The following is a 25,341-nucleotide window of genomic DNA, read 5'->3' as shown; positions in this document are numbered from 1 at the left end:
AATTTGCAGTGAACTGAGATCACACCATTGCACTCCAGCCTGGGCAACAAGAGCAAAACTCCATCTCAAAAAAAAAAAAAAAAAAAAAAAAATCTAGTCCTCTGGAATATGGTGGGAACATAAATATGATGGATTTCATTTCATCCCATGATGAAGTTAGGGGATTATGCAAATATAATTAAGCCCCAAAACAATTCACTTTGAGTTAATCAAAAGAGAGATTGTCCTGGGTAGCCCTAAGTCAATCAGGTGAGCCCTTAACAAGGACTTCCTGAAGTCAGAGACTGGATTCATAGCTTGAGAGAGATATGTTCCTCCTGGCCTTGAAGAAGTAGTAAATTTGCCATGGTATGGGAGGGCCTATGAACAAGAGGCCTCTAGGAGCTGAGACTGACCTCCAGCTGACAAGCAGCAAGAAAACAGACCCTGTACCCTCCAACCACTAGGAACCGAATTCTGCCAACAAACTGAATGTGCTTGGAAGAGGACCCTGAGATATAGATGAGACCTGCAGCCCAGCTGACACTTTAATTGCAGCCTTGTAAGACCCTGAGCAAAGGGCCCCATTGAGCCATGCCTGGACTTCCAACCTACAGAACTGTAAGATAATAAAAGGGTGTTGTTGTAAACCTGCCAAACTGGTGGAAATTGGTTCCACAATAATAGAAAAACCCATACAAGTATATACTCTTTTGTACCTGGCTTCTTTCATTAAACATTCTGTATTAGTCCGTTTTCACACTGCTGATAAAGACATACCTGAGACTGGGAAGAAAATGAAGTTTAATTGGACTTACAGTTCCACATGGCTGCGGAGGCCTCAGAATCATGGCAGGAGGCAAAAGGCACTTCTTACGTGGCAGTGGCAAGAGAAAATGAGGAAGATGAAAAAGCGTAAACCCCTAATAAAACCATCAGATCTCATGAGACTTATTCACTATCACGAGAATAGCACAGGAAAAACTGGCCCCCATGATTCAATTACCCATCCCTGGGTCTTTCCCACAACACATGGGAATTCTGGGAGATACAATTCAAGTTGTGATTTGGGTGGGTACACAGCCAAACCATATCACATTCTTTGGGGGGTATTTATCCATGTTGTTATGTGCAGAAGTGGCTTGTTCTTTTCCATTGCTCCATTTTATTCCATTGTATGACTATGTGCCTTCTGTTTTTGGGTATTGAGGTTGTTTTCAGTTGTTTTGATTGTGAATAATGCTGCTTTGAGCACTCTTATACGTGTGTATTTTTGGTGCACATATGTACTTGTGTCTGTTGAGTATTGCCAAAGATAAATAAAGCTAGACACTGGTTAAAACGGTAAGGGCAGATTTTAATCAGTAACATGCTATTGCAATAAGGTAGAGGTTCCAGTGTAAACTGAGCTCAACTTCAATTTCTACAGAAGCGACTGAGTGTTTTATAGGGAGAAGGAGGGCATAAGGAGGTGGTCAGGGCTCAGTAGAGTCAGGGAAGTGAAAAAATCACAAAGGGCTGGTCAGTGGCCATGCGGATTAGGCCAGCTGCATCTGTTAGCTGGCAGTTAACAAAGTCAGAATTCTGTCTTTCCACAGAGACTGGGAGACAGTGGCCCTATCCTTCCTGATGATTACATTTCAAAGGAATGGCTTATCAGGTCCTTGAGAAAGACACTCCTGAGTTGTAGGAAATACGCATATGTCTCAAAGGGACAGAGGAAGGATTCGCAGTTGTAAGCTTTTTATTTAATAAATGTTCTGAGAACAAGTGACAGTGGTGCCTGTCATCACGTGTTGGCTAAAACAAGCAGTCCATTATTTTGGCAACCTTAAGTTTTCTTAGGCAGGCACTTCAAGGGAGGTTATGGCCATCTTAGTGATTGGATCTTGAGCTTTCAGAAACTATGTTAGTGTTTGTTTAAGCCTTTTAATGTGGAGAGACAAGGGATGGACAAAATCACTTATGTCGAGAGTCTGTTCTTTTCATAGGCCAAGGTGAGGCCTAGTTAAGAAGAGGATCAGAGGAGCCTGGCTCGGGTTTGGTTAAGAAAAGAACATTAGCATATACCTGGGGGTGGAATTGCTACGTCATAGGGTAGGTATGTATGATAGTTTTAGTAGATACTATCAAACAGTTTTGCAAAGTGATTGTACCAATGTATATACTCTCAGCAAGGAATGAGAGCTCCCCTTGCTCCACATCCTTGTCAACACTTGATAGTCTCCACTTTGTTTTGTTTTGCTGATATTGCTATTATTACAGGTGTACAGTGGTATCTCATTATGGTGTTAATTTGCATTTACCTGATAATGATTTTGTATAACTTTTCACATGCTTATTTAGATATTCTTCTGTATGAAGTCTCTAGTGAAGTCTTTTGCCCATACTTTTATTGTGTTGTCTTCTACTCTTTGGCTCCCTTTTTCACTCTCTAATGATGTCTTTGAATAAACAGAAGTACCTTTTTTTTAAGAGACGGTGTCTCTAATAAAAGTCTGGGAATGCAGTGGCACAATCACAATGCACAGAAGCCTCAAACTTTTGGCTTCAAGCAATCCCCCACTCTGACCTCCCAAGTAGCAGGGATTACAGGCAATGCCACTGCACCCGGCGAGAAGTACTTATCTAAATAAAGCCAAACTTACCAATACTTTCTGTATTAGTTCTCACACTGCTATGAAGAAATACCTGACACTGGATAATTTATAAAGGAAAGCAATTTAATCGAATCACAGTTCCACATTGCCAGGGAGGCCTCAGGAAATTTACAATCATGGTGGAAAGCACCTCTTCACAAGGCAGCAGGACAGAGTGGGTGCAAGTAGGGGAAATGCCAGACGCTTATAAAACCATCAGGTCTGTGAGACTCACTCATTATCACAAAAACAGCATGAGGGAAACTGCCTCCATGATTCAATTACCTCCACCAGGTCCCACCCTTGATACATGGGGATTATGGAGATTACAATTCAAGGTGAGATTTGGGTGGGGACATGGAGCCAAACAATATCACTTTCCTTTATTGCTGTTGATGTTTGCATCCTGTTTATGAAATCTTTCCCTACTCCAAGGTCATGTAGATGTTCTCTCTTACTTTCTAGAACTGTGCTGTCCAAATATAGTAGCCACTATTTCATACTTGAGTTGTAACTAGTGTGAATGAGAAACTGAATTTTTAATTTTTAAAATTTTAATTAATTTAAATTTAAAAACTGAAGCAGTGTAAAATGGTTTTCTATTAAACACAACTTTAATAGGGTTACATTTCACTTTAACCATTTAAATGTATCATCTGAACAGAGACATACTGTAAGTGTAAAATATGCATCAGATTCTGAAGACTTAGTATGAATGAAATAATGTAAAACATCTCACTAATCATTCTTGGCTCAGTGCAGTGGCTCATGCCAAATGATGTTGCATAACTTTTCACGTGCTTATTTAGATATTCTTCTGTAAGAAGTCTCTATTGAAGTCTTTTGCCCATGCTTTTATTGTGTTATTAGCCCTTTCATCATTGATTTGTAATCTGTATAGATTCTGGATATAAGTCCTTTGTCAGATATATGCACTTTGAGAGGCTGAGGAAGAGGATTGCTTGAGTCCAGGAGTTCAAGACCAGTCTGGGCAACATAGGGAAACCCTGTCTCTGTAAAAACTAAAAACATTAGCCAGACATGTTGACACATGCTCATAGTCCCACCTACTCGGCAGGTGGGAAGATCACTTAAGACCAGGAGGTTGAGGTTCAGTGAGCCACGATTGCACCACTGCACTCCAGCCTGGGCAAGAGATCAATACTGGTCACAAACCAATAAACAAATAAATAAATAAAACAAGTTGAAATAATAAGATTTTTGAAATTGGGGGTAAATAAAATATATTAAAATTAATTTTATTTTTTAAATATTTTTAATGTGGCTATTATATTAAATTATATGCATGACTTGTATTATAATTCTATTGGACAACACTGTTACAGAAGCCTTATTATTTTTCCTTTCACAGTCATATCTATGATGAAACTAGGATAGATTTTTGGATATTCTGTGAGGTTAGGTTAAAGTTTACTTTCTTCCATGTTGTTATCCAATCAATTAAGCAGCATTTATTAAAAAGGCCATTCTTAAGCAAGGCATGTGGCTCACACCTGTAATCCCAGCACTTTGGGAGGCTGAGGCGGGCAGATCACCTGAGGTCGACAGTTTGAGACCAGCCTGACCAATGTGGAGAAATCCCATCTCTACCAAAAATACAAAACAAATTAGCCAGGCATGGTGGTGCATGCCTGTAATCCCAGCTACTTAGGAGGCTGAGGCAGGAGAATCACTTGAATTCAGGAGGCCGAGGTTGTGGTGAGCCAAGACTGCGCCATTGCTCTCCAGCCTGGGCAACAAGAGTGAAACTCTGTCTCAAAAAGAAAAAAAAAAAAAAAGAAACACACACACACACACACACACACACACACACACAGAAAAAAAAATAATAATTCTCCTCCCACTGTAGTACAGTGACAGTTTTGTTATAAATTAGGCAGCCTGTTTTGGGGCCTTGTTTTCTGTTTCGCTGGTTGGTTTGTCTGACCTTGTTCCCGAATCACACTGTTTTCATTATGTGGTTTTATAATAAATCATCGTAGTCTAGAGTAAATCCTTCATTTTGTCCTTCTTCAACATTGCCTTAGTATTATTAGCCTTTTGCATTGCCATGTGACTTATGGAATGAATTCATCAATTTCTACAACATTTGCTGGGAATTTGAATGGGATTGTATTCAATCTATAGCTAAATTTGGGGAGAATTAACATCTTTGCAATACAGTAGTTTCCCCCTTATTTGCAGGGGGTACGTTCCAAGACCCCCAGTGGATACCTGAAACCATGGATAATACTGTATTAGTGCATTCTCACACTGCTATTAAATATACTACCCAAGACTGGGTAACTTATGAAGGAAAAAAGGTTTAATTGACTCACAGTTCCGCATGGCTGGGGAGGCCTCAGGAAACATACGATCATGGCAGAAAGGGAGGCAGGCACATCTTACATGGTGGCAGGCAAGAGAAAGCATGTGTGAGAAGCAAAGTGGGAAGAGCCCCTTAAATAACTATCAGATCTCGTGAGAATTCACTATCATGAGAACAGCATAGGGGAGACCACTCCCATAATCCAATCACTTCCTTCTCTCAATATGGGATTACAGATCCTTCCTTCGACACTTGGAGATTAGAATTCGAGATGAGATTTGGGTGGGAACACAGAGCCAAACCATATCATTGTATTTACTACACTTTTTTATTGTACAGACATGCCTATGATAAAATTTAACTTATAAATTACCACAGTAAGAAATTAACAACTAATGATAGAATCATTACAACAATATACTGTAAAAAGTTATGTGCCTGTGATCTAGCTCTCACAAAATATCTTACTGTAGTGTACGTGCCTATTTTTTGACCACAGTCAACTGTGGATAACTGAAACTGAGGAAAGTGAAACTGTGAACATGGGGTACTACTATAGCAAGTCTTCAAATCCATGGACATGATACATCCCTGAATTTATTGAGGTCTTCAATTTTCTTAATGTCTTGTAGTTGTGGAGACCTTGTACAATTTTCATTAGATATTTTCCCAGGCATGTGGGGTTTTTTAAATGTGGATTTAAGTGATATGGTTTTTAATTGATTAAATACATTTGACAGCTTTAGAATATTGAGTCTTCCCATCTAAGAACACCCTATAGCCCTCTATTTAGTCAGATTTTAAAAAATTATTTACATTTTATAGTATTGTTCATAAAGATATTTTGCATTTCTGAAGGTTTATTTCTAGTCATTTTTCTTGCTTATAACACACAAAAGAAAAATACTCATAAATATAGAACTTTTCACAAATTGAACACATACATGTAATAGGAGCTAGATGAGGGCATAACATTACCAGAACCCCAAAAGTCCTGTGTTTCTTTCAGTCACTAATCCCACACGGCTACCATCTACCATGAGGATAACTGCTGATTTCTAACAGTATTCATTAGGTAAATGTAACCTTTTCTTTCTGGTTTATTTGATTCAACATTGTTTTTATGAGATTTATCCTCATTGTTTCTTGTGGCCATATTATTCTCCTGGTAAACTACATTTCATTGTGGGAATATACTGTGATTTATCTGTCAGTTCTGTGATTGACTATATGGTCATTTAGGTAGGAAAACAATTGAATTCATCTACTCTACCAAACTCTAATTTGTTATTGAGGTATAATTTACATGCAATAAAATTTCCCCTTTTAAAGTGTCCAGTTCCGTGTGCTTTTACAATTCTACGTAGTAATGGAACTGCTTCCAAAATCAAAATAGACATTATTTTCACCATCCTAAATGGTTTTCTCATGCCTCTTTAGAATCAATCCCCTTTCCATATTCCCAGTCCCTGGAAAACACTGATTTGTTTTCTGTCTCAATAGTGTTGCCTTTCCTAGAATGTCATATAAATGGAATCATACAGTATGTTGTATTTTGTGTCTGGTTTCTTTCACTTAGCATAATGCTTTTGAGATTTATGCATGTTGTTGCCTATATCAGTAATCCATTTATTTTTATTGCTAGTAGGATTTCATTGTATGGATGTGCCATCATTTGTTTATCCATTTACCAATTGATAGACATGAGATGGGGTGTAGTTTTTGAATGCGAATAAAGCTTCTATGAACATTAATGTACAGGTCTTTGTGTAGAGACATGTTTTCATTTGCCTTAGCTAAGTTCCTAGCTATGGGCTTGTTTGGTCATTTGGTAAGTGCATATTGAATTTTATTTTTAAACTTGTCAATTGTTTTCCAAAGTGACATGCCATACAACCATGCACAAGAGTTTCGGTTACTGTACATCCATGTTAACACTTGACATTGTCAGACTTAAATTCTAGCCATTCTAATGCCTATAGTAGTATCTCATTGCAATTTTAATTTGCATTTCCCTAGAGACTAATGATGTTGAGCTTCTTTTAATGTATGAATTTTTTATTTCTCTATTTTTTGGTAAAGTAGCTTTCAAATCTTTTGCCCATTTTTAAATTGTGTTGTTTCTTAGTATTGAGTTTTAAGAGTTCTGCATATAAATGCTTTATCAGATATATGTTTGCAACATTCTCTCCTAGTTAGTGGATTGTTGTTTCATTTTCATTACACTATCTTTCAAAGAGCAGAACTTTTTACTACAATGAAGTCAAATTTATTGATTTTTTTCTTTTATAATTTGGTTATAGTTAAGATATCTTTGCTAAACTCAAAGTCACTAAGAATTCCTCATATGTTTTCTCCCAAAAGTTTTATAGTTTCTAGACTTTAGGCTTCAGCATAATCTGACTCTAGATAATGTTTTACATTGCAACGAATGCAAAATTCTAGTTAATTTTTTATAGCGAATATAAGTCATGGGTTTTTGTTGTTGTTGTTGTTGTTTGCCCATATGTATCTAATTGCTTCAGTACCACTTGTTGAAAAGACTATTCTTTCCCCATTGAGTTACTTTGACACCTTTATATATAATCTATTGACCATATGTGTGTAGGTCTATCTCTGTACTCTCTAATCTGTTCCATTGATCTATATAATCATCCTCACACTAAAAGCACACTTCCTTGATTATTGCAGCTTTAGAGTAAGTCTTTCTTTTTCTTGTCTTGTCTTTGAAACAGAGCCTCACTCTGTTGCCCGAGCTGGAGTGCAGTGGCTTAATCATAGCTCACTACAGCCTCCAATTCCTGGGCTCAAGTGATCCTTCTGCCTCAGCCTCCTGAGTAGCTGGGACTGCAGGCACACACCAGCATGCCTGGCTAATTAAAAAACCATTTTTTTTTTAATAGAGACAAGGTCTCACTATGTTGTCCAGGCTAGTCTTGAACTCTTGAGCTCAAGTGATCCTCCTACCTTGGCTTCCCAAAGTGCTGGGATTATAGGTGTAAGCCACCATGCCCAGCTAGAATAAGTCTTGGAAACAGGTAGGGAAAGTCTTACAACTTTGTTTTTCTTAAAAATTAATATGGCTGTTCTAGGTCTTTTGTGTTTTCATATGAATTTTAGAATTAGTTTATCAATTTCTACCAAAGAAGCCTACTGGAATTTTGCTTGTAATTTATAGATCAATTTGGGATAAACTGACACCTGTTTGGTCTTTCAATCCATAAAAATGGTATATCTCTCAATTTATTTAGGTTTCTTTCACTTTAATTTAGAATTTTTTTTTAGTTTTCAGTGTGTGGATTTTTCACACATATTAAATGTATCTTTTCAGTATTTCATCTTTTTGTTGCCATTGTAAATAAAATTGCTTTCTTAATTTTGCTTTTAAATTGTTTGTTATTAATATGTAGAAGCAAATTAACTCTATATTGACCTTACTAAACTCACTTATTATTGTAATAGCTTTTGAATAGAATTTAACAAGATGATCATGTTGTCTGCCAATAAAGACAGCCTGACATTTTCCTTTCCAGTTTGTATACCTTTTTTTCCATTCTCTTGCCTTATTGCACTGCCTACGACCTTCTATACAGTGCCGAATAGAAGTGGTGATAGTGAACACCATGGTCTTTTTTCCAGTATGAAAGAGATTGTATTTCACCATTGAGTATAATGTTTGCTACAGATTTCATCAGTCCTTTATTAGATCAATAAAATTTCCTTCTATTCCTAGCTTGCTATGAGTTTTAATCATGAGTAATGATAAATGTAAGCAAATGCTTTTTCTGCATCTGTTGGATAATCATATGCTTTTGTTACTTTAGTTAATATGTGCTAAATGACATAATTTTATATGTAACATTTTTGTATTTTTAATCAACAAATCATAGTTTTATATGTGTTTGGGATACATGTGATATTTTGATGCATATATGTAATGTGTCATGATCAGATCAGAGTAATTAAAATATCAATTACTTCAAACATTTATCTCTTCTTTGTCTTAGGAAACTTACAATTCTTCTCTTCTAACTATTTTGAAATTTACTATAAATCATTGTTAACTATAATTTTCCCATTGTACTATCAAATATTATAACTTATTTCTTCTACTAATTGTATTTTGTACCCACTACCCAACTTCTCTTTAGCCTTCCCTCCCCACTTTCACTTCCCTGGTAAACACCGTTTACTCTCTATCTCCATGAGATCCGCTTTGTCATTTTTAGCTCCTGTATAAGTGATAACATGTGATATTTGTCTTTCTGTGCCTGGTTTATTTCACTTAACATAATGACCTTCAGTTTCATCCATGTTGATGCAAATGACAAGATTTTATTTTTTATGGCTGAATAATATTCCATTGTATAGATATATATGCCACATTTTCTTTATTCATTCATCCATCAATGGACACTTAGGTTGACGCTGTATCTTGGCTATTCTGCTGCAATAAACATGGGAATGTAGATGTCTCTTCAATATACTGATTTCCTTTCTTTGGGTTATATACTCAGCAGTAGGCCTGCTAGATCATATCGTAGTTCTGTTTTTAGTTTTTTGAGAAACTGCCATACTGTTTTTTTCATAATACTTTTACTACTCTACATTCCCACCAACAGTGTTTAAGTAAATGTTCCCCTTTTCTCCACATCCTTGCCAGCATTTTTGATTTTTTGGTCTTTTTGATAATAGCCATTCTAACTGGGGTGAGATGATATCTTATCGTGGTTTGAATTTGCATTTCCCTAATGATTAGTGATATTGAGTATTTTTTCATACACTTGTTGGCCACTTGTATGCCTTCTTTTAATAAATATCTATTCAGGTCTTTTGCCCATTTTTTATTTGAATTATTTGTTTGTTTGTTTGTTTTTTGTATTGAGTTGTTTGAGTTTCTTATATATTCTGGTTATTAATCCCTTTTCAGATGGATAGTTTGCAAACATTCTTTCTCATTCTTTAGGTTGTCTCTTCATTTTGTTAATTGTTTCCTTTGCTGTACATAGGCTCTTTTGTTTGATATAATCTCAATTACCTATTTTTGCTTTTGTTAGCTGTGCTTTTGAGGTCTTTCCCAGAAAAATCTTTGCCCAGACCAATGTCCTATAGCACTTCTCCAATGTTTTTGTCTAGTAGCTTCATAGTTTCAGGCCTTGAATTCAAGTCTTTAGTTCACTTTGAGTTTATTTTTGTATATGGTGAATGGTAGGATCTAGTTTCATTCTTCTGCACATGAATATTGAGTTTTCCCAGCACCATTTATTGAAGAAACTATCTATTCCCCAATGTATGTTCTTGGCACCTTTGTTAAAGTGAGTTGACTGTAAGTGTGTGGACTTATTTCTGGGTTCTCTATTCTGTTCCATTGGTCTATGTATCTGTTTTTATGCCAGTATCATGCTTCTGGTTACTATAGCTTTGTAATATAATTTGAAATCAAGTAATATGATGCCTCCAGCTTTGTTCTTTTTGCTCAGGAACACTTTAGCTATTTGGGGTCTTTTGTGGTTCTGTACAAATTTTAGGATTTTTTTTCTATTTCTGTGAAGAATGTCATTGGTATTTTGATAGGGGTTGCATTGAATCTGTAGACGGCTTTGGGTAGTATAGACATTTTAGCAATATTCTTCCAATTCATGAGGATGGAACTTCTTTCCATGTTTTGGGTGTCCTCTTCAATTTCTTTCATCAGTGTTTTACAGTGTTTTTTGTAGGGATCTTTCACTTCTTTGGTTAAATTTATTCCTAGGTGGTTTTTTTATTTGTTTGTAGCTGTTGTAAATGGGATTGCTTTCTTGATGTCTTTTTCAGAAAAGAATCTTGATTGGTTGCTCTTAGTGTATAGAAATGCTACTAATTTTTGTATATTGATTTTGTATCCTGCAAATTTACTAAGTTTATCAGTTCTCATAGGGTTTTTATGTGGAGTCTTTCAGTTTTTCTAAATATAAAATCATGTCATCTGCAAATAAGGATTATTTGACTCCTTCTTTTCCAGTTTGGATGCCACCTATTTCTTTCTCTTGCCTAACTGCTCTGGCTAGGACTATCTAGGTTTTTGAATGTTAAATCATTATTGTGTTCCTGAAATAATCCCAACTTGGTCATAATGTACTACCTTTTTATGTATCACTGTGTTGAATTTACTAATTATTTTTCAGAGTTTCACACCTGTGTTTATAAATGATGTTGGCTTAAATTTTTCTATTTATTTATTTATTTATTTATTTATTGAGACAGAGTATTACTCTGTTGCCCAGGCTGGAGTGCAGTGGCATGATCTTGACTCACTGCAACCTCCGCCTCTGGGATTCAAGAGATTCTCCTGCCTTAGCCTTCAGAGTGGCTGGGATTACAGGTGCATGCCACCACACCCGGCTAATTTTTGTATTTTTCTTAGAGACAGCATTTCACCATGTTAGCCAGGCTGACCTCAAACTTCTGACCTGCCTCAGACTGATCCACCTGCCTCGGCCTCCCAAGGTGCGGGGATTACAGGCCTGAGGCACCACGCCTGGCCAAATTTTTCTTTATATCTTTATCAGGTTTTGGTATTAAGCCTATGCTAGTCTTATAACACAGCTTGAGAGTGTCCTTTTTCTGTTCTCTGGAAGAGCTTTTTATTTTAATATTGGTGACATTTTTACTAAACATTTGGAAACAAATGAAGTCATATAACCTAGAACTGTTTTTGTGGAAGGTTTTTAATTATAAATTTAGTCCCTTTAATAGAGAACTAATCAAATTTTCTATTTCTTCTGGTGTTTGTTTTGGCAAATTTTGTTTTTCAATGAATTTATTCAACCTAAATTTTTAAATTTATTATTATATAATAGTTTGTATAATAACTTCCTTTAATAATACTCTATAGCACTTTTCATCCCTAATATTGGTAATTTTTGGTTTCTGCCCATTTTATTCTTAATAATTCTTAATCAATTTTGTATTTTTAGAGTCAAATTTTCACTTTGTTAATTTTCTATTTTATTTCTGCTTTATCTTTATTGTCTTTCATAATCTGTTCTTATCTTCATTATTTGCTTCCTTTTACGTTCTTTAGGTTCAATTGTGGTTCTTTTTCTAGCTTCTTGAAATGGATCTTAGAATATTTCTCAACTTTTTTTTTTTTTTTTGCATGATGTGTGCTTTATGTAAGGCTCTAAATTTCTCTCTAATTACTACTTTAACCACATCCCAGTCATTCTGTTATGACACACTTTTATCATCAGTTTAAATTTATTTATATTTCTTCTTTGATCCATAGGATGTTTAGAAAAATATTACTTAATTTTGTCAAGTCCAAGAGAAAACTTCCCCCCACCCTCTGAAAGGTTGCTGAAAATCACCAACAAAAGACAGTTTAACAAGAGAAAAGGCATACAAATTTATTTGATCATAGTTTTATGTGACATGAGAGTCTTCAGAATTCAGACCCAAAGATAGAGGGAAACTGTTCATTTTTATGCTTAGGTTCAACAAAATATGGATAGTCATGAAGAAATACAATTGGACAAAAAGAGTAAAATCTTATGCTAATAGACTGGGGAAACCCAGCAAAGCCTGTCTCTTCAGATCCTTCTTGGCCTCTCCGTACAGCATTCCTTCATTTGGGGTATGGGGCAGGATCTTCTCTGGAATAGGAGTCTTAAGATCTAGAGTCAAACAAGGCAAGTCAGATCATTTCCTCATGGCCAGTTTTTACACAGAAATGTGGGTAGAAAGTTAGAGTAATATTTTTAGATTGTATGTCTGGCTTTGAGGGAAAGGGGTTCTGGGAGTCTAGTTTCTATGGATAGCCGCGGGGAGAGAATGAGAGGCCAGGAGGGCAGGAGAAGGTCAGAGAAAGCTGCTTCTGAGACCCTACAATTTCTACGTTATTGTATTGATTTCTAGCTTAATTCCACTTTTATCCAAAGACATACTGTGTGTGACTTAAGTCCTTTGAGATTTATTGATACTTGCTTTATAGCTTGACATATAATCAATTTAATAAATGTTTCTTATGTACTTCAAATAATACATATGTGTGTATATGTACATAGATATTAATATATATTCTCTAGTTATTGGATGTGATATTCTATATTTGCTTATCAATTAGGTCAAATTTATTAATAGTGTTTAGTCATATCTTCTATATCCTTACTGATTTTTTTCTTTTGTCTGGTTTTTTTGTCACTTGCTAAGAGAGCTTTGTTTAAAATAGCTAACAATGGTTGAGGGGCTTGACTGTTTCTCTTTTTGGTTCGGTAAGTTTTTGCTTTATATAGTTTGAGGCTATGCTGTTAGGTGTGTACATATTTATGATTGTTATAGTATACTTTTGAATTGATGCTTTGATAATCATTAAATGTCCCTTATTTTTGTTATATTTCTGGCCTTAATGTCTCGGTCTGATTTTTTTTTTTTTTTTTGGATAGCTATACAAACTTTCTTTTGGTTTGTTTTTCACATGATATCCCTTTTTCCTTCTTTTTACTTTAATGTTACTGTATTATTATATTTAAAGTGTCTGTCTTATAAGCAACTTATAGTTTGGGTTTTTGAAAATGCAATTTGATGGTCTCTGTCTTTTATTGTGAATATTTAGTCTACTTACAGTTAACATAATTACTGATATATTTGGGTTTAAATCTATCAGTTTACTGTTTGTTTTTCATTTGTCTCATCTGACTTGTTCATTTTTTCTCTTTTCTTGCTTTATTTTTAATTAATCTGGAATTTTAAAATTCAATTTCTTCTCTTTTACTTATTATTTATGTAATACATAGTATATAGTGCCTGTAATTATGTATACTTTGTTCATTATTATTTTGGCGGTTACCCAAGAGACTATAATGTTAATTGATAACTAAAATGAATCTATATTAAATTAATTCTCTTATCTCCTTCTGGATAACCTAAGACTTTAGAAAACTTTAAACTCTGTTTACCTTCTTTCAACTTTTGTGTGATTACTGTCATATATTTTAATTCAATACATCTTTTAAACCCATAGACATTATGATTATGGTTTGAAACAGTCCTGAATGTGCATGGATTTATGCACATTTTCTATTTTACTGGTTCTTCATCTTTTTCTGCATCACTATACTTTCATCTTAGATTGGTTTTCTTCTGCTTGGAGAACTCCCCGTGGCATTCCTTTTAGTGTGAGTATGCTGAGGATAATTCTGCCAGGTTTTGTTTGAAAACATTTCACTTTTGCCTTTGTTTTTAAAGGATATTTCTTTAGAATATAGACTGCAAGTTGTAGGCATTGTCTTTCATCATTTGATGATACATGCCATTGTTCGTAGCTTCCATTGTTTCTCTTCAAAGTCAATTGTCAGTCTTATTTTTACTACTTTGAAATTAATTCATATTTGTTAGCTTCTTATAGTATGCTTAAATCATTGATTTTAAACCTTTCTTCTGTTCTAGTATAAACAATGTAAAGCAATGCATTTGCCTCTGGGCACTGCTTTAGCTGAATCCTACAAATTCTAATATGTTGTGTTTTCATTCCGTTCAAGTTGTTCTTAATTTTCTTTGTAGTCTGGGTGACAGAGTGAGACTCTGTCTCAAAAATACATTGTTTTAATTTTACTTGTGATTTCTTTTTTTGACCTATGGGTTATTTAGAAGTGTGTTATTTAATTCTCAAATATTTTGTGGATATTCTAGAGTATCTTTCAGTTATTAATTTCTAATTTCTACTTTGTCTTGTGGTCAGATAACATGGTTTTTATTATTTCAATCTCCTTAGAACTTTATCAAGATTGTTTTAAAGCCCAGGATATAGTCTAACTTAGGAAATGTTTCCTGTGCCCTTTCAAATCATCTGTTGCTGTTTGGTGAAGTGTTCTATGATGTGAAATAGGTTAAGTTGTTTAATAGTGTATCCAAGTCACATACTTTTACTTTCGTGTACTTATTCTTTCAATTTCCAAGAGAAAAGAGTTAATACCCCTTAGCTATAATTTTTGAATTGCCTATTTTTCTTTTCAGTTTGGTTCATTTTTGTTTCATGTATTTTGGAGCTCTGTAATTAATTAAAATTTAATTAAGCATGTCTATATTTTGTTTCTTTAATTAATCAAGTGCACACATATTTAAAATTGTTTCATTTTCTTAATAGGTTTACCTTTTATTATAGAATGTCCCTCTTTATCTTTGTTAATATTCCTGGTCCCCAAGTTACTTTGATACAGTCACATGATCTTTCTTATTGATTTATCACACTCTAGTTTTTTAAAATTTTTACTTTAATTTCTCTTTATATTTAAAATGAATTTATTATTGACAATATATAGCAAGTTCTTGCTTTTTTAAAATCCAGTCTGACAATATCTTTTTAGTTGCAATGCTTCAACTGTATATATTTAGTGAAAATGTTGACAGTAATTGTTTTGATCCATGAACATGAGATATCTTTTGATTTCTTTGTGTCTTCTTCAATTTCTTTTATTAATGTTTTATGATTTTCAATGTATAGGTCTTTCACCTCCTTGGTTAAATTTATTCCTAGGTGGGTTTTTTTTGAAGTTATTATAAATGAGATTTTTTTCATTCTTTTTCAGATAGTTTGTTGTTAGTGTATAGAAATGCTCCTAATTTTCCTATGTTAATTTTGTATACTGAAACTTTACTGATTTATTATAATAGTTTTTTTGGTGGAGTTCTTGAGCACATTTATGATAGCTATTTCAAAATTCTCATCTGCTAATTCCATCATATCGGTCATTTCTGGGTCTGCTTTTATTGACGAATTTTTCTCTTGATTATCAGACTTGTCATGCTGTTTTACATATCTCGTAATTGTTTACCAGCTACCAGACTTTGAATGTTACATTGTAGCATGCCTATATTTTCTTTAATTAAGGAATTAAATAGGCAATAAAGAATATTTGGCAGGCAGTAGGGTAACTTGCAGATGACTTGTTTTCCTTTCAAGCCTTGCTTTTACACTTTGTTCAGGTGAATCTATAATAACCTTTACTCTAGGGCTAATTCATTGCCTGTAATTTTTCTGTGGTCTCTATCAATGCCTCAAATTTTTGTTCTACCCTGGCTAGGAAGAACTTGAACATCTCCCAGTCCTATAAAAGCTTTCAAGATTGTTTAGCCTACAACTTCCCAGCAACTATTTGCCTAACCTCATAGAGTTTCTCTCTATGTATCTATAGTTTACTATAAGCAATAGACTCGAGGGGATTTCTATGCTTAGGTGTGAATTTCTTCTTTAAATAGCTCCCTCTTCTCCAATACTCTGCCCCACATATTCCAGCTGTTTCAGCCTGCCCAAACTCTCATCTGTCTTTTCAACTCAATGAATCTGTTATGCTTTATTTAGTTTCTTCTTACCTGTACTGTGATCTGGAAAGACCCTCTAAGCAGAAAGCTACTGTGATTGTAGGATTTTCCTCATTTGCTTCTGTTCTTGCCTTTATCACAGTTCTGCACTGCACTGCATAGTTGTCCAATGCCTGAAAATAGATGCTTCATGTATTTTGTCTTAATTTTCAGTGCTTTGTGTTGGGAGATGAATTCCAGAATCAGTCATTCTAACACAGCCAGAATGGAACAATGCTGCAAAGTCTTTAAGATTTTACAAATGAAAAGTATACTAGGCCAGGTGCGGTGGCTAACACTTACAATCCCAGCACTTTGGGAGGCCAAGGCAAGTGGATTACTGAAATCAGGAGTTCGAAACCAGCCTGGCCAACATGGCGAAACCCCATCTCTACTAAAACTACAAAAATTAGCTGGGCATGTTGGTGGGCGCCTGTAATCCCAGCTGCTCAGGAGGCTGAGGCATGAGAATCACTTGAACCTGGGAGGCAGAGGTTGCAGTGAGCCCAGATCACGCCACTACACTCCAGCCTGGGTGACAGAGCAAGACTCCGTCTCAAAAAAAGAAAAACAAAAAAGTACTAGAATGTTTGGTTCTGTGATGGAGAGGGTAGCAAGAAAAAGACTCAGTGGCAACTATGTAACTTCTTTCTTGCCAGAAGTTTAAGAAATGCATTATCTTTGGAAGCATTTTCTCCTCACTTTCAAAAAGAAATTTCAATGGAAATATTTGTTTTTTGAAAGTTAGAAGAAGTTTCAACTTTAGGTTTATATTTCTTCCATAAAAAAAGGATAACTAGGCAGTTTTCTAATGTTGCAGTATTGTTATGTTAGATCAGTGATGATGATCAAGTGGTTCCTGCTGCTCTTGCTGCTGCCAACCATAAGAACATTTACTTTGGCACTGCTAATATACCAGGCATTGTGCTAGGCACTTTACACTGATTATCTTCACCCTTCCACAACAATTCTGCAAGTTAGAAATAATGATCCTGAGAAACTCAAAGAGGTAAAATTATTTCCTCAAGGTCATACGCTAAGAAGTGAACACTCAGTGGCTGAATTACTCAGTGGTCATTTAGTGGCTAGAATTGGGAAACAATCTCAGCTCATCAATAGCAATGCTTCCTCCCGTTATTATACTGCTCTCTGATTCTATCTTTACCTTAGCTTTCCATCTGGCAAATTAAACTAGAAAACAGCAAACGCCCTCCCTAGAGAGATTATATTATTATATAGATGTTTTGCATTATTTTGCTTTGAATAACAACGTATGTAAATGTGCTCCTGGAGGCTAAAATACCCTTATTTTGTCAAACTTGGCCTCTCTCACTAGGGTGAATTGTTGAAAATTTTAGGGAGGAAAAGACAGGCTGGAGAGAATGTTAGTTGACTTGGAGGTGCTTCTCCTTTCCTCCGACCCAACGCCTATTTCTATTCAGACATAAGCAGCCACAGCAAAGTAAAGATTAGTCAATTTCCTATCGTGGAGTCCTAGCTCGTCCTGATATTCAGTGATCAGAGTAAGTTAATCTAGCTATTACTCATCAACTCTGCATCATGTTGATGTGTAGGGGCAGATGTTCTTGCTGAGAAGAATAAAAGCCTCCTGTGGCACCTGGAACACCTTATCACACATGGTCTCTGGCCGCATCACAGAGTGATTCTAGTTAACCTGGGCACTTTGCTGCCTCTAACCATTTACCTCTTGTTCAGAGGTTGGCATATCTCCTCGACTTCAGCTCTCCCTTGGGCCCTGTATTGTTGAGCCATCCCTATCTGAAACTGCCTTTCCTGGCATTTGAATCACCACTTCGATGATGTGATAATATCTGCAAGTTGGGAAAATAAAAATGGCATTTGTTTGGCCATAATTAATGAAATATTTATGTTGCATGAGACTATGTGATAAAACCTTAGGCTTAGAGTCCTTTTGCTTCTGATTACATTTGGGATTTTTTTTCTATGACCAGACATTCTGACGCCAGCTCTTTTACACTGAGCAGATGTCATGTAGTAAAAATGGGTGCCAGATGCTGTGAGCCGCAGAAGGGCGGTTTGTTTAAGAGCTGGCTCCAACTTTTTTGCATTCAATTACTCTGCAGAACGAACCTTACACAAGCATTTAGGTAACTCAACTAACTTCAGACATGCATTTTAATAATAGATTTTATCTCTGAATGCATTCTGAGCAACACACCATATAAATGGTGTTTAAGGAATTAATTGATTTCTGCATAATACCTGGGCTTTTTTTTTTTTTTTTTTTTTTTTTTTTTTTTTTATTAATGTGAAAAGAGAGCTGCAAAGCTCTTGGCAGGGACCCAGAAATGTAATTAACATGGAGGGCCAAATTTTCAGTTGCCCTTAGGTACTGTTGCCTCATGCTCACGGCAGGTGCAGTGAGGGGAGGGCAGGGAGGAAGGGAATGAGAGTAAGGGGGGAGGAGGAAGCAGCAGCTTTGGTTCATAAAGCAGGAAATGAAGCTAGCAGTTCATTGAGTTTTTCTGTTCCCATTTCAGACTCCAAGAACTTTCCCCTCAGAGCACAGGTAACAGAGGCTTCCTCTTCTGCCTCTTCAACCTCCTCCTCCTCTGCAGATGAAGAATTTGATCCCCAGCTTTCCTTGCAGTCAAAGGTAACAACACTTGACCAGCCAAACAGGGCCTTGGCTGGTGGGGACTGCTTACCATCCAGATTTCAGAACCAATGTGGGCTCCAGCTGCAGTGGTTTTGTTAAGAGGATCATGTTTCATTGCATCTGACAGGGTGCTCTCTTTACCTTGAACACCCAAAGAATTATCTCCTTTAAAAAAAAAAAGCTTGTAGAAGTTTGCCTTTCTCAGACCCAAATTGGAGGGGGGGAAAAAAAAAAAGACATATTTACTTGAAACCATTTGGTGACGGCAGCTCTTAAAGTGGGTTTAATATGTGGTCCAACAAGCAAACCATCGAAAACATTACAACAAGCAGATGCATATTTCCCTGGGGGAAGCACAGCTTCATTTAAGAAGCACTAGAGGCAGATTGCATGGAAAATGTTATGTTTATTCTAATCAGAAATATGAAATGAACCATGCAGTTTCATCTAGACATGGATACTCCAAGGATCCCTGCTGTGGAAGGGACAAGCCCCGTGCCAGCTGGGGAGACGATTGACTTCTTTTCTCAATGAACATTAATGTTTTTGGAGAACTCTTTAAACAACTCTCATATCTGTAGATTAAAAAACACAAACATTGTATATGTCTATAAATGTGTCTGTCTGTCACATACACAGAGACAGACGTCCCATAACCAAAGCCCACCATTATTTTCTTTATCCACTGAAGCTGGAGCATTTTCACTGAGACAGTAGAGTACTTGGTGGGGCAGGTGGGGGCAGGGGTTACTGAGTGGTTGGACCCAAAATGCTTCCCGGGTAGAAAGAGAAGCAGTTCACCGCTCTGGTAGTGTTTATTTTTTGGAGTAGTGAGGATCTGGGGAGGGAGGAGGAGAACCAAATTTATTTACTTACCCTCAACTTTTCCATATCTGGCATTAGGAGCTTTGGCATCATCTCAAGTCACTCTGGGGTTCCAACTCCCCATGGCCCAGTTTGAAGCAAGGCAGGAGGGATCTGGGATGTGTAGGGGGGAAGGGGAGGAGAGAGGAAGAGAGAGGGAGGGAGAAGACAGACAGACAGAGAGAGAGTTGAGAGAGAAAGATGTGTGAATTTCTCATTTCTAACAATGGTGTCCCTAATTAATTCAGTATTCAACACAAATGAATTATGTGTGTGTTGTGTTGATTTCTGTGGTTTTCTTACTGCCCCTCTCATCCCCTTGAATGACCCTGAGTTAATTCTATATTCCAATTAGGCAGAGATCCCAGCCCCAGCCATCTTGACACTCACGGAGAATAAAAGAATAGAATGGCCCAAACATATTGAAATAGCAAGACTGTGGTATCTAGGACCAGTCTCAAAATAGCTCCTTGTCGTCCTGCTGGCCCAGAACAGAGCCCACCATCACGTCAGCTTGCCAGGTGGTAAAGCATGCCTGCTTCACCTGGCTTCTGACCTGGCCCACTCTTACACGAAGGAAAGCTGGCAAGAAGATTTCTTTTTTCCAACCTCTCGAGGGCTCACACTGAAGGAATGAGAGGAGGTTTTCGTCCTCTGGTTTCTTTGTCTCTTCTGTCCCATACAGGTGTGTCCCCAGTCAGGTGACACAGAGCCCATGACAGCTCAAATGAACCTTTGCACAGGAAACTGGAGGTAGAATGCGTCCTCTCAGCCTCTGCCCTTTGCTTGACCCTTGTTCCCCACTGCCTTTCCTCCCACACCACCATCCAGATCTAAGAGACTAAGGCAGGAAAAGACACAGCAGCTTGTCTTTGATTCTGCCAGGTTTCTGCTTCTTTTCTTCCATCGCCCTTCGCGTCTTTCCCTCTCTTCATCATCACCATCAGTGAGGATATAAGAACCATGCCTTGTATATGTAAGACTGTGTGAGTGTTTATTAATGAAGCATCCTTCTTTTCTGTATCAGCAACTTTTTAATAAAAGGCAATAAATGACTTTCTTTCCTCTTCTAGGTTCTGTTTTGCTGACTCTTGATAAAACAGTCAGAGTTTGATAGCTTTGCTGCTCGGAAGCACTAACACCACATGATGCTGTTGAGGCAATTCCCCCCACCTTTCGCCTGGGAACTGCATTCAGTGGTCTTTATTGGGGGGGGGGGCATTGGCATTTCTTTTCTATAGTCCCACTTTAGAGTAGGTCCTTGTTGTGTCTAAATGGTATGTGGCACAAGGAAAGGCAGTATAGACTTAATGAAATATGGATACTAGATTCAGGCTACCTGTGCCTAACTCCTGGCTCTGCCTATTAATAATTGCATCATCTTGTATAAGTTAATTTCCTCTCTGAGTTTTTTTTCCTTACCTGTAAAGTAAGTGCAATTTGAGGAATAAATGGGATGATGCGTGTGAAATAATTAGTACAGTGTCTGGCATATAGCATTTAGTAAATGTGAGGATTTATTACATAGGTTAGTATAATGGAAGCTCAAGGGGCACTTGGTAATAAATGAACTGACTCCATATAGACTAAGTTAGATAATCTCTGGATGACAGTTACCATTAATCCCCACCACCTCTCCTCTAGAGCCTTTCCAGAAAGATCCTAGCTGCCCCATGAAGAATCCCCCATGCAAAAGGTCTGGAATCCCCATTCAGAGTGATTGGCATTCAATCTGGTAGTCATCTCCTGTAAACAAGGATGATATGATATGGAATAATTTGAGTTCTGAGAGTAAAATTTTCTTCCAAGGATGAAGAAGATCTTTAGGATTTCAGGTCCTAAGGAGAATTCCAGAAAAATAGCCTGTAGGCACCAAGCTAGCTGCAATAATTTTTAAATTTCATAGTTATTTCTTCCAGCATTAAAAAGAAATGTCTAGCCTGCTCTAATCCTCATCCTAGTATACGGAAAGTTGACGTGTATGCTCAGAGAAGGCACACGGAGTAAAAATAGCGCAATTTGAACATTTATTTTGTAGATACAGAATGTCTGTGTGTGTGTGTATAATATATACTCCTACACACAAAAATCATAATAGATTTTAGTAAAAAGTGATAATCATGCTAATTTAAAATATAATAATATCGGTGTGCTAGTGATAATAAAAATCATGCTCTTAGCATTTACTGAGTGTTCATCCCATGTCTCTTTCAGGTATTCTCCAAAAGGCTTAGCCTTGTTATTTCATTTAGTCCTTAGTATATCCCTACAAAGGCACTAAATTCTTCTCATTACTCTAAAGAGGGCACTGAAGTTCAGAATGTTGTGTGACATTCTGAAGCTCACACATCTCAGTTGGGACTGGATGCCAGCTTTGCCTGTCTTGTGGTCCCAGTGCTCAACCATTAGTCTCTGCTATTTCTCCCGTCAGAAGTGTCTCCTGAACTTTCCAGTATGTGGAATTAGCCACACCATCACTTCTCTTTTCTCTTTTGTCTAAAACCTGGAAGTGACACTATCAAGATCTAGACTTCTACTTTATATGCATCAATTTTTTAAAAAAAGTTTTAACAAGCACAGGTACACACACAACCTGGTGACAGTAATGCTATAATTGTATAAACAAAGTGAGGTAGGGAAGAGAAGCAATATCATGCTTCCCTCAAGCCAAAAAACATTTTCATTGGAATGATACATTTCTCCATTTCCAGGTTTAATTAGCCACTGTAGACTCAACCTAAGCACTATTTAAAGTTGTTAACTGGTTTTCATGTAGTGAAAGAGAGCATGTGTGTGTATAACTGTCTGCTTGCCTGCCTGTCTCTCTCTCCCAAGCCCGTCATCCCTAGGCCATTTTGTAGCACCCCTGTAAAGTATAATTCTTGTGTCATTCCTTCTCTCAGCTGAACCCAGACAGTATTCTATTATAGCAATTCCCAGCTACAGACCTACACATAGACTCCCTCCCAATACACACATAGCAGCTTCCCAGTCCAGAACCTACTAGCAACATGTGGCTACTTAAATTTACATTTAAGTTCATTAAAATTGAATAAAATTTAAAATTCAATTTCTAATCCACACTCACTTCAAGTGTCCACTAGCCACCTGGGGCTAGTGGTTTCTGTATTTTAGACAGCACAGCTATAGGTTATTTCTATCATTGCATAGAGTTCTACCAGATGTCATTATTTTAGAAGGTAAGCAGTGGCTAGGAATCATTAGTTGGAGAGGGCAGAAGCCTATAATGATACATTGTAAATTTCAACCCCATTTTTCTCTGACATAATTTTTTTCTCTATTGGTTTTCATAGGAGAAGAAGACACTTAGAAGAAGAAAGAAGCTAGAAAAAGCAATGAAGCAGATGGTTAAGCAAGAAGAATTGAAAAGGCTCTATAAGGCTCAGGTCAGTAAATAAACTGAAGATGAGTGAGTGGGCCTGGGTCCAGGATTCTGGGACTCTGGATGGGAAAGAGGTTTGAGAGTCTGCATTGTATTAGGGAAAGCAGGCTGGAGAAAGGTCAGTCTTGTTCTCTGAGGGACCAGATTTGTGGCTGTTTTAAAGAGGCTCTGGCTTAGTCTCAGTAAGACTCTGGGTCCTGGAGAGCCCGCATGTTAATCCAGCCTATTCTCAGCCACCCCTCCATCTGCAGACACGTGAGGCTGGAACAAGAGCCAACGCATGGCCTTGGGAGTCATCCCTGACGGCCACATAGCAGTGACCTTAGTTTTGTCCTCTGTGAGGACACAAACCTTCCACCAACTCCCTGACAGTGTCTTTACTAAACTGGCAGCTATTAAGGGCTGTCTCCATTTCAAGATTAGTTGAAATCATAAGTATCTAGCATTCCAGTACAGATTTCCTGGCCTGATTGCTAACTTTGAACACTTCCGCCCAAGTTGCTCAGCCACAACTCCATCACAGACAAGCAAAATGAAGCAGAAAGTCAAAGCATCCTCCATCTCTCTGAGGAACCCAAGCCTAGTCTTGAACAAGGGTTGGATTTTAGGATATACAGACTTAGAATGACCACTCATGTTAATCCAGTATACCCTCACATCCCTTTCTCCACTTAATCCCTTTATCTGGCTAATAATCCTACACATCAATTGAATGATAATTGATATCATTCAATCCACCCTCCTTTCCCCTTCCCCATGGCTGGCTTGGGAGCCACCTCTTTCACCTAGCGAATGGGGAAAGGTCACTTCTGTCCACTTGCAACCTCTAAAACAGGTTTCCTTGAAACACTGCAACTTTTCCTTCCAAGAACAAGACAAGTCTTATGATATTGATTGGCAAACTAGGCAATGCCTCTTCCTTGTATTTTCATCACAGAAAGTTATGATAAGAGAGGAATTACAATGGCCTTTTGAATCCTGCTGGCTCCCATAGCAGCCATTTTGAATCTCTGAGACTTTCATCCTTAGTTGTTTTTTGTTTTATTTTTTGAGACAGAGTCTTGCTCTGTTGCCCAGGCTGGAGTGCAGTGGTGTGATCTCAGCTCACTGCAACCTCTGCCTCCTGGGTTCAAGTTATTCTCTCGCCTCATACTCCCAAGTAGCTGGGATTACAGATGCCTACCACAGTGCCCAGCTAATTTTTGTATTTTTAGTAGAGATGGGTTTTCACCATGTTGGCCAGGCTGGTCTCAAACTCCTGAGCTCAAGTGATCCTCCCACCTCAGCTTCCCAAAATGCTGAGATTACTGGTGTGAGCCGCCACGTCCAGCCTCATGCTTAGTTTCTAAAGAATGACCACTGTATTCATCTGCTTGGGCTGCCATAACAAAGTACCATGGACCGGGTGGCTTAAACAATAGAAACTCATTTTCCTCACGTTCTGGAGCCGAGAGGTCCAAGATCAAGGTGCTGGCAGGTTTGACACCTGGTAAGGCCTCTCTTCCTGGCTTGTAGACAGCTGCTTTCTTCACATGTCCTCACATGGTCTTTCTGTGAGTTCACATGAGCAGAGAAAAATATCTCTGGTATCTTTTCCTCTTGTAAGGACATCAGCTGCATTGGATTAGGGTCCCAGCCCTGTGACTCCATTTCACCTTGATTACCTCCTTAAAGGCTTTATCTCCAAATATAGTCACACTGGGGGTGTGACAAACATATGTCTTTGGGGTGGGACACAATTTAGTCTCTAAGAACCAGATAGCTGTAACTGCACAATGATCATTAATAAAACCATTTAGGTGCTTCCTTTCTTTAGCAATTCTACAGCATGCCAGCAAGAGATGGATTTATAAAGATGTAATTGTCTTTAAGGGAGAGACAGGAAGAGGGCATGAAATTACGAATTATTTTAAGTAGACTTTCCATCTATTTCAGATATTATGTTGGGACTTAAGCACTCATAGCTGGGACAAGAAGAGCCAGGTGGTTGCACAGGCCCCACCCCTCCCTGCTTGGGTCTCTTTCCAGGTTTGGAGGGGTCTCGGCTGCTGTACTTGTGATTCCAGGGGAGATTTAGAAAGATGTGGGGTTAAGGAAGAAGGGAGTGAGACAGAGTAAAGTAAAACAGAGAAGGAACACAGGCATTCTG

The 25,341-nt window shown here is 37.3% G+C and overlaps 1 protein-coding gene across 1 annotated transcript in view; it reads left to right on the top strand.

Moving 5' to 3' along the window:
- Nucleotides 1–25,341, top strand: part of MICAL2 (microtubule associated monooxygenase, calponin and LIM domain containing 2) — a 251,221-nt gene that overhangs the window by 195,661 nt on the left and 30,219 nt on the right. Inside the window, exons 32-33 of the mRNA XM_050757393.1 lie at nucleotides 18,807–18,922; nucleotides 23,104–23,196. Of these exons, the coding sequence (XP_050613350.1) occupies nucleotides 18,807–18,922; nucleotides 23,104–23,196 (209 nt within the window). The remainder of the gene's footprint in view (nucleotides 1–18,806; nucleotides 18,923–23,103; nucleotides 23,197–25,341) is intronic.

This window comes from Macaca thibetana, chromosome 14 (assembly GCF_024542745.1).
Source record: "Macaca thibetana thibetana isolate TM-01 chromosome 14, ASM2454274v1, whole genome shotgun sequence".
Taxonomy (NCBI): domain Eukaryota; kingdom Metazoa; phylum Chordata; class Mammalia; order Primates; family Cercopithecidae; genus Macaca; species Macaca thibetana.
The sequence above is the reverse complement of the archived record's forward strand: the minus strand, read 5'-3'. Positions and strand labels throughout refer to the sequence as shown.